Source organism: Abramis brama, assembly GCF_963993115.1.
Source record: "Abramis brama genome assembly, chromosome: 4".
Classification (NCBI taxonomy): Eukaryota; Metazoa; Chordata; class Actinopteri; order Cypriniformes; family Leuciscidae; genus Abramis; species Abramis brama.
Genome location: NC_139966.1, coordinates 2,427,667 through 2,437,550, shown reverse-complemented (window position 1 = coordinate 2,437,550; position 9,884 = coordinate 2,427,667). Strand labels below are relative to the sequence as shown.

Sequence of the window (9,884 nt, the reverse complement as noted above, 5' to 3'; positions counted from 1 at the left end):
GAACCACGAGCCGTCGCTCGTTGACCGATCGTAGGCATCTGGTAGGGATGTAGACTCGTAGGAGTGAGTGAAAGTAGGAGGGAGCTGAGCCTGTGATAGATCTGTAAGCAAGCGTCAATGCCTTGAACTTGATGCGAGCAGCGAGAGGTAGCCAGTGCAGAGAGATGAACAGAGGAGTGACGTGGGCCCTCTTGGGCTCGTTGAAGACAAGACGAGCTGCAGCATTCTGGATCATCTGTAGGGGTTTGGTTGCACATGCTGGAAGTCCGGCCAGAAGAGCATTACAGTAGTCAAGCCTAGAAATGACCAGGGCCTGGACGAGAAGTTGTGTTGCATGCTCAGTTAGGAAAGACCTGATCTTCCTGATGTTGTGCAGTGCAAACCTGCATGATCGAGCTGTCTTTGAAATGTGATCTGTGAAGGTCAGCTGGTCATCAAACGTTACTCCAAGATTTCTGACCGACCTTGATGGGGTGTTTGATGATGAATCTAGCTGGATGGTGAAGTCGTGCTGCAGAGACGGATTGGCAGGGAGGACGAGAAGCTCAGTCTTTGCCAGGTTGAGCTGCAGGTGATGTTCCTTCATCCATGCGGAGATGTCCGCCAGACAGCTTGAGACCCGTGCAGCTACTGTGGGATCATCTGGTTGAAACGAGAGGAAGAGCTGTGTGTCATCAGCATAGCAGTGGTAGGAGAAGCCGTGTGCCTGTATGATGTGTCCCAGTGATGTGGTGTAGATGGAGAAGAGGAGGGGACCAAGAACTGAACCCTGGGGAACCCCTGTGGTCAGTTGATGTGCTCTGGATACCTCGCCTCTCCATGCGACCTTGAAGGACCTACCTGTGAGATAGGACTCAAACCAGTGGAGTGAAGTTCCTGTGATGCCCAGTGATGAGAGGCTGGACAGAAGGATCTGATGATTCACAGTGTCGAAGGCAGCAGACAGATCCAGGAGAATGAGGACTGAAGATTTGGAAGCAGCTTTTGCGATCCGTAGGGCTTCTGTGACTGACAGTAATGCAGTCTCAGTTGAATACCCTTTCTTGAAGCCGGATTGGTTGACATCCAGCTGGTTGTTTAGAGACAAAAAGGATGTTACTTGGTTGAAAACAGCTCTTTCAAGTGTCTTCGCAATGAATGGTAGGAGAGAGATAGGTCTGTAATTCTCTACGAATGATGTGTTTAGTGTTGGTTTTTTAAGCAGTGGAGTAACCCGAGCTTGCTTGAATGCTGTGGGGAAAGTGCCAATATGGAGGGATGAGTTGATGATGTGTGTGAGTGATGGTAGAAGTGTGGGAGAGATGGCTTGTAGAAGGTGTGAGGGGATGGGGTCTAGAGGGCAGGTGGTAGGGTGACTGGAGAGGAGAAGTGTAGATACTTCTTCCTCGGTTAGCGAAGAAAAGGAGGACAGAGGGATATTGGCTGTGGAAGGGGTCGGTCTGGGTTCCTGTGTGTGTGGAGCTGAGAAATGACTGCTGATAGCTGTTGTTTTGTTGGTGAAGAAGTTCGCAAAATCGTCAGCAGTTAGGGAGGAGGCGGGTGGTGGTGGAGGTGGACAGAGGAGAGAGTTGAATGTCTTGAAGAGTAATCGTGTGTTGGAGGAGCTGTTGATCTTGTTGTGGAAGTATGAAGATTTTGCAGCATGAACATCAACAGAAAAGGAAGAGAGGAGAGATTGATACATACTCAGGTCAGATGCGTCTTTTGATTTGTTCCATTTCCTCTCCGCTGCCCTGAGTTCGGTCCGGTGTTCACGAAGAACCTCAGACAACCAGGGGTTGGAGGGAGTAGCGCGTGCTGGCCTGGAGGAGAGAGGGCAGATAATGTCTAGAGAAGAGGTTAGAGTGGAGAATAAGGTGTCCGTTGCGGTATTCACATCCAGAGATGAGAATTGTGAGGGTGGGGGAAGAGAAGATGACACGGCAGAGGAGAGATGGGAGGGGGAAAGTGAGCGCAGGTTTCGTCTGAAAGTGACTGGTGGTGGGGGTGGTGGTGCAGGGGTAGAGAGTTGTAGACTGAAAGTAATGAGGAAAATATCTGAAACATGGAGGGGTCTCACCAAAATGTTCTCTGTGGTGCAGTTGCGTGTGTAAAACAGGTCCAGTTGGTTGCCTGATTTGTGAGTACCTGAGGTGATGAGTCGTTTGAGATCGAAAGAGGCTAGGAGAGAGATGAAGTCAGTTGCATGCGGCTTTTCGAGATGGATGTTGAAGTCACCGAAGACTAGAAGTGGGGTGTCGTCCTCAGGGAAAGAGGACAGCAGCACATCCAGCTCATCTACGAAGTTACCCAGCTGACCTGGGGGGCGATAAATGACTACAATATGGATCTTAATGGGAGTTGTAAGTGTAATAGCATGATATTCAAATGAGTTGTTGTTGCATAGAGAAGAGAGCGTGGAGTATTTGCAATTGTTAGAAACAAGAAGCCCTGTACCCCCACCCCTCCCAGACTGGCGAGGGGAGTGAGAGAAGGAGAAATTGCTAGAAGTCAGCTTTATTGACTGCTGACTGACAATTCCATAGACCCACGGAAAGAGAGAGAGGAGTGTGTGGGGATGAGATAATGGGACGCAGATTGGCAGTATTACGCTGCCTTTTGCGCGTGATGAAAGGGCGTTGCCGAGAGATAACAGGAATGTATTGAAAGCACATGTTGATTAAGGTGAACAATAAGATAAAAAGAGGGAAGGAAAAGGGAAAATGAGATACTTAAGTGCCTTTCTGGTGTCCTTGCTCGGTGGAGTCGCGCAGGTAGAGTCGATGGTCTTTACCCGAGTCGGTCTTCACACGAGGAGGCTGAACACGAGAGCTGAACGCTTCCGCTGACGCTTCCGCGACAGCGCGCAAATTACACAGATATACAGATAATGCTTTCACCGCTTGAGTGAGTACAGCTGTTTCGGTCGGGCAATTAAGTGAATAACGCGAAAATGTGCCAAATCGAAACTGCTAGGAGCAAAGGCTTAAGTGCAAATTAGAGTGCAATAATAATTTTCACTTGCGGGTGTTGTTTAATGTAGCAACGCGTCTAACTAAAATACAGAATTATGTGAAGTTAAAAATACAAAATAAGCAGAGAATCGAAGATGGCCTTACCTTGACTAAAATGCAGCACTGAAATAACAGGAGAACAGAGTAGTCTAGAAAAACACACTTGCGCGCTCTTGCCGTGCCTCTTGTATGCTGTTGGCACCCAAGGCGTAAATGTAGGTGTCCACATGTTAGGAAAGTGTGGATCATATCCAGAACCAGTTACTTGCACTTTGTAACAGGTAGGAGTCCCTAAACTATCATAGGTGAACTTCTTTGGTGGACGTCGTTGCCTCCCTGAGTACTGGTATTCTCTTTGCACCTCGACAGGTCTGTCACTTGACTCAATTTCCTCTGGTTCTTTCACAGGTAAGTTTTCATGTGCACTCGCTGGCTCCTTTTCAATTTGTCTTTCAAGCAGTTCAAATCTGTTCTCTTTCACAGGTACATGAGCAGGTGTGAGAACATCTTGTTCTGCTTCAGCTGTAGGTAACGGTTCTAGTTCAAGCTGTATCAGTGGAGAACTATCTGGTGCCCTCTGATGAGCAGGTAACTCAGGAGGTAAAAACTGTATTAGTGCTTCCTCTCGTCTCTGATCATAACCACTAGGCTGCTTTCTCCCTTGGCAAGGCTCAACTGGTATATAATACTCAGAGTCACTTTCACTTTCCAACTCACTTTCTTCCATTCGGTTTACAGGTATGCTGGAGTTCCCCTGTGGCTGTCTCCGCTGTGGTTTGGGTTGCGGCGTTGGATCGACTTCAAGAGGTAAGTAATCACATGGCATCAGCAAGTTTCGGTGTAATACTCGTGACCTCCCTTTTCCTCGCTCAGGCTTTATCTCATAAACCGGCACATCCCCAGCAACTCGGCGTACAACAACATGAACTTGTTCTTCCCAATAGTTCCGAAGTTTACCCGGTCCTCCCCTCGGAGTCAGATTTCTTACAAGGACTCGACTTCCTGAGTCAAGGTCTGTGTATCTCACTTTTTGGTCATAATTTCTTTTATTACGCTCGCTTGCCTTTTTTGCATGTTCTCTAGCGATCTCTTGTGCTTCTTGCATCCCTTGTTTCCAAGTCTCCAGGTACTCACTTTTGTTTGTGGGCAGGCTGTCTGCATTAAGCCCGAAGAGAACATCAATGGGCAGTCTCGGGGAACGACCAAACAAGAGGTGAAACGGGGAGAAACCAGTCACTTCACTTTTTGTGCAATTGTAGGCATAGATCAACTTGTTCAGTGAGTCTTTCCAACTTGATTTCTGTTTTTCAGTGAGAGTTTTCAACATTTGCAACAATGTCCGATTAAATCTCTCAACTTGCCCGTTTCCTTGGGGGTGATAGGGAGTAGTTCTTGATCCAGTGAGAGAGAATAGAGGGTCCCTTTCGTCAAAAAACTGACAGTTTTATTGCTTTATGGCCCTCAAAGCCCCGCCCCTTTTGAGCGTGGGAATTTCCCACGCTAGCTCCTCCCACTTATGGGTTGTAGGTACACCGTGGGAAAACCGGACTTACGCCACACCTCCTTATGGGTTGAACATCTGAAGCGTGGGAAAATTTCCCACACTCAGTAGTTCTAAACAGTGTATATTAAAACTTTTTAAAAAAATGTACAATAAAAACATAGTCAGAGTGTGAGATCAGTGTTTTTATTAAATAAGACAGATGTACATTCATCACTTTTAAAACGTTAAAACATTAATGAAATAAGTTAAAATTGCATTTTCTCTAAAAGAGTTATTAAAAAAATGAGTTAGTGTTATTTCAAGATGTTAAAACATTAAACACTTTTTTTCATTTACAAAAAAGATAATTTTTCTCTAAAAGAGTTATTAAAAAATGAATTAGTGTTATTTCAAGATCTTAAAACATTAAAACACCTTTTTTATTTACAAGATGTTAAAACATTAAAACAACATTTACAAAAAGATCATTTTTAAAATGTTGACTTGTAAGCATTTAACTTTCACATAGTATTTTGTAAAACTTTTACATGAAACACAAACTAATTTAAAAAGCCTTGCGTTTTTACATACCCAATTGTTAAAGGACTCAGAGTTTAAAGATACAAAAGTGTTTCGTTGTGGTGATGGAGGAGAGTGGAGAACGTCCACACAGGCCGGAGGTTTGACAGGAATGAAGTGCTGTGAGCCCTACAGAGAGACACACACAAACCCCGCCCCTAGCCCCGCCCCCCAACAGATGTCACCGTGGGAAATTCCCACACCCCCTTCAAGCTCCCAAATAGAAAACACATCCACTCATCTCGGTGGTCGAACTTAAATGACCAAAGAAAACCGAAGCAATGGTTCGAACAGACCACACCCTCTAGCACACCCCTCTCAAACCTGAGAGGTCAATTTCGATTTAAGGACATCCCTAAAATGACATCATGTCATTTTACATGACATGTACAGGTCATGTAAAATGACACCCCCCCCCCCCCAAACCCAAGTTGATTTATTCTTTTATAAAAACTTGAACATCCATATGAAATGTGGTAAATAAACTTATGTTTTGTGTTGTCACCGTCAACATCATATTTTAAAGAATAGACCATATAGTTTTTAAGCCCCTCTCAACTTTCATGCAACACACACACACTCACGCACACACACACACACACACACACATATACGCATGGCGTCATAATGTCTACACGAGGTGTTATGGCCTATGTGATAACATCCTACATATTTTATTTCTCTCTTTTTGACGGATTTGTGTGAATTAGTTTTATTACAGAGCTTATTTGAAGAGATGGCCCAAATTCACCATATGTTTTCCTAGCCATACAAATCAGGTATGAGATTCCCTACCACATGGAGAGATGAAGGCTTTCTTTGAAAATGAAGTAGGAAAAAAGTGTTTTTAAAACGCGTCGTATCGTAATCTTTAAAAGGAGCTAACTAATTCATTCACGTACCAAGTCGACGAAGGACACACAACATCGAGTCTGGGAAATGGCTGCAAATCATTATTATGGACCAGAAGGAGACGAAGTCTCATCGGATCAGTATTTTGATTCTCAATTAGGAGAAATTCTTAACGACCTATGTGAGTTTTTATTTTATTTTATTTTTATCATAAATTATAACCTACAAAATTGCAAAGATATCTCAACGATATTTTATTTATGCTTTTATTTACAGATGACACATCATTCCCAGCGGGGGTTTCGCCAAATTATTTTTTACAAGGTAAGGGGTATATTTTTGTTATGTCTTTTTAATATTTACTATTTTAATATTTGTTTTAAAGAAAAAATCAACTCATGGGCCTATTTCAACAGAACTCACGGAGGATGCACCGACTCATAGCTCCGCCCATCCACCGGAGCCAGCTAACCACCCATTGGCTGTTGATTCAAACCCGTCCAATCAGATATACGAAGACGTCACCCCAGAGACAACACCTCTACACGAACCCTGCGGAGGGACAGAGAGTGCCAAGTGTCAAGTCTCACCTGTAGTCGAAGGCGAGGATTCTTTCCCTCCGTCCCCGTCTCTGGCATCGGGAATTACCAGAACGGCTAATATCATTGGCGGTCCACACAGAGGAATAAAACGTCTTAGGGAAATTTATGGAGAAGAATTAATCTATCCAGAGATAGGTAAGGGAAAAAAGAAAACTATTTATGTCTAATTATAATTTTTATCCGTTTGATTTTTTTAAATAACATAATATTGTTTTTTAGAAGAAAACAGCGAAAGTCCATCTGTTTCATCCACCACTCGAGGAAAAAAACGATTTGGGAAATATGCTCATGAGAGTCCGAATTCTTCGCGAGAAGGTAAGATATATTTCTTGTTTCATTATATTTGATCTATATTAAATAAATCGTATAATATATATATTTTTTGCTCTAGAAGAAACCCCCGACGAAAGAGAGGCCCAAGTGTTTTTTGAATCTCAACAATCCGTACTGAACACCATAAATTCTGAACCGAATTCATTAGAGAGCAGTGATGAAGATGAGCGGAGCTTCAGTCCCCTATTCAACGCAGAAGATCTCCGTGGCTTGAGCTATGCAACTTTACGCACGGCAAACAGAAGCTTTCAACGTATTCTGGAAATCGCCACATTACCGCTAACTTACCACCAAACAGTGGATATAGTTTCACGAGCCCAGAGCGGTATTCCGGACCTTCTGCATAGACTCATTGATACACAGAATCAACACACCGTCGATTTAAGAAGTGCTGTGGAATTTTACGGTGTTTCCCAAGACCGCGTCTTGGAAGAAAACAGACAATTGCGTAACACGGTCTTATCACTGCAACAAGAGCTTTCGGAGTTGAGGAACGACCATTCCTTGCTAATTACTGTACTGTCTTTAATCTCTGAAAGATTAAATATTATGCAGAGACAATCGAGGGATACATGAGAATGGTTGACTTTAAAAAAAAAAAAAATCCATTTCACTGTTATTGTTTGAAAATCATTAGCCTGTTATTGTTTTTATCTAGGTGTGTGAGATCTTGTGTTTGTGTTTTTAGTTTTTTTTTAAATCTATTTCTCTGTTATTGTTTTTTTTTATCTAGGTGTGTGTGTGTGATTATGTTTTACTGATAGTTATGATGTATACCATTAACAACATTGTGACCTATATTTGATGGTACGCTTCTGTTTCACACAATTTTAAAAATAAAAACATATCAAAATGTTTCCTAAAAGACAACGAACCGACTCAGAGTGTGATGAAATAACTCACTCAAGATCAAATCCTAGGTCTGAGAATAACGAGAGACTCAATCTTTTAATACGTGAACAGTTAAGAGGTCTAAATAGTAATGATTTGTCTAATGCGGAAAGATTGAACAATATTATAATCGACCAACATGATTGGATAGAGCCGGTTGTGGATGATGGAGTTGAGAGTGTACAGATGGGCGCCGGAATAGGGTCATCTCAAACTCGCACGGATCTAACTCGTGCGCAGATAGATTCTCTGATGATTAACGGTGGGGTTATTGGGGATTTCACAATAACACCACGCCCTCGTTTTAATGGTTTAGAGTTACAAAGATCGTTAGATCTCAGACAAATACAGACCACCGATTTTGTAGAATATAATTCACGCCTCCATAATATTCTAAATGACGTGGTGGACTTTTCACAACAGCTAGCTGGTCAAACAGGGTTCATAAACATAGCTCTGGCTGGAGAAAGTTTGCCAGGGTCCATAAATGCAGTATTAACGCCTGATAACCGCCACGACCCCTCATTATTCATAAATCGGATTGAGCAAGTTGCTCAGAGTAATAGTGATGTAGCCAGTGATTCGACCTTAACATTACAAATCTCAATTGTACGAGATAAAACAGGAGGAGGACGCAGAAAGATTACTGACCTGGCTATAAACGAGAGTATCAGTCGGAATAAAATGCATTTATTTAGCCCGATTAATATCGATAATGAAATGTGTTTGAGTTACTGTCTAGCATATTTCCTCAATCCAAAACTCACAGATCAAGAATTACAGGCCCCTGCGATGGAGATTCATACAGGATGTGGTTTTAAGACAGACGAGGAGATAGGTCTCCACAATTTATCTGTTTTCGAAAATAAATTAGGCATAAAAATTGTAGTTTTTCACAGAGACTGCTCTGGGAAGCTACAGGTCTACAAAAACACAGACGAATTACACCTAAAGACAGTCCATCTATTTCTGCACGAGGGGCATTTTCATCTGATAAAAAATTTACCGGGGTTTATAGGAGCTTCGTACGTGTGTGAGTATTGTTTTAAAGGCCATAAAGACAAAAAAACACACGAATGTCAGTTTGTTTGTAAGATATGCATAACATCCGAATGTCGTTCGTATACGAAAAGAACAAGACAGTGTGCAGAGTGTCTGAGATTTTGTAAAAACAACTTCTGTTACGAATCACTTAAAAAAATCACAAACCCCCGGTGAACGATCTCAATGTAGCTCTGTGAAATTCTGCTCAAAATGCCATGTCGTTTATAGAATGCCTTTTGGTGGTGAAAAAATAAAACCTCACAAATGCGCTCCAGAGCATTGTGTACATTGTTACGAAATTTTGACAAGTGGGGGGAATCACGAATGTTACATTCAGCCTCTAAAACCTGAACCAAAGGACGATAAATACATTTATTATGATTTTGAAACATTCGTTCAAGATGGGAGACACATAGCAAATTATGTTTGCGCCATCACACACGGAGGAGAGACGTTTGAAGCCGGAGGGATGGACTGTGTAGCACGTCTGATTAAACACTTCAGACGTCCTAAATATACAGGATATACGTTCATAGCGCATAATTCCTCCGGCTTTGATGCCTATTTACTCCTCAATTATCTGGTCGGGGAGGGGTTGACTCCAAAAGTTATTATGCAAGGGTGTAGAATTCTATACATGTATGATACTGTGTTTAAGCAGCGTTTCATTGACTCATGGCAATTTATCCCCTTCAAACTTGCAAAAATACCAGCGGCCCTTAACTTAGATGTACAGGAGAAGGGGTATTTCCCCCACCTTTTCAATAAACCACAAAATGCAGAATATATCGGTCCCTATCCTGCAAAAGAGTTTTACGGTTATGAGACAATGAGTGAAACCGAGCGTGTCAGATTCGATACGTGGTATTCAGATGTATTGGGTGATATCTTCGACTTTAAAAAGGAACTCGCCTTTTACTGTAGGAATGACGTAATTATTCTACGAGAAGCGTGTACACGCTACAGAATGGAATTTATAAATTTCACAAACATCGACCCGTTCAAGTCAATAACATTACCAGGTGTGTGTATGAAAACTTTCAAAACAAATTTTCTCTCGCGCGACACGCTGGCTCTAACCCACAGCCACGCCTATATTAAACAGCA

At 42.4% G+C, this 9,884-nt stretch overlaps 1 protein-coding gene across 3 annotated transcripts; it reads left to right on the top strand.

The window, feature by feature from the left end:
- Positions 1-5,727: 5,727 nt before the first annotated feature.
- Positions 5,728-8,361, top strand: LOC311081557 (uncharacterized protein). Of its 3 annotated transcripts, XM_084112111.1 has the most exons (6): positions 5,728-5,834; positions 5,934-6,088; positions 6,184-6,231; positions 6,324-6,644; positions 6,729-6,824; positions 6,901-8,361. In XM_084112111.1, exons 2-6 carry the CDS (start codon positions 5,995-5,997, stop codon positions 7,416-7,418), a joined length of 1,077 nt encoding a protein of 358 aa, XP_083968237.1. In that variant the 5' UTR covers positions 5,728-5,834; positions 5,934-5,994; the 3' UTR covers positions 7,419-8,361. The 3 variants fall into 3 exon arrangements, with proteins under 3 accessions (XP_083968237.1, XP_083968238.1, XP_083968236.1); XM_084112112.1 differs by having other exon boundaries at positions 5,734-6,088; positions 6,904-8,361; XM_084112110.1 differs by having other exon boundaries at positions 5,734-6,088.
- Positions 8,362-9,884: the final 1,523 nt, after the last annotated feature.

Coding starts and splice junctions, on each gene's coding strand:
- LOC311081557 (XM_084112111.1), top strand. CDS start 5,995: ATGGCTGCAAATCATTATTATGGACCAGAAGGAGACGAAGTCTCATCG. Junction 6,089..6,183: donor AGAAATTCTTAACGACCTAT/GTGAGTTTTTAT, acceptor TTTTATTTACAG/ATGACACATCATTCCCAGCG. Junction 6,232..6,323: donor GCCAAATTATTTTTTACAAG/GTAAGGGGTATA, acceptor CTATTTCAACAG/AACTCACGGAGGATGCACCG.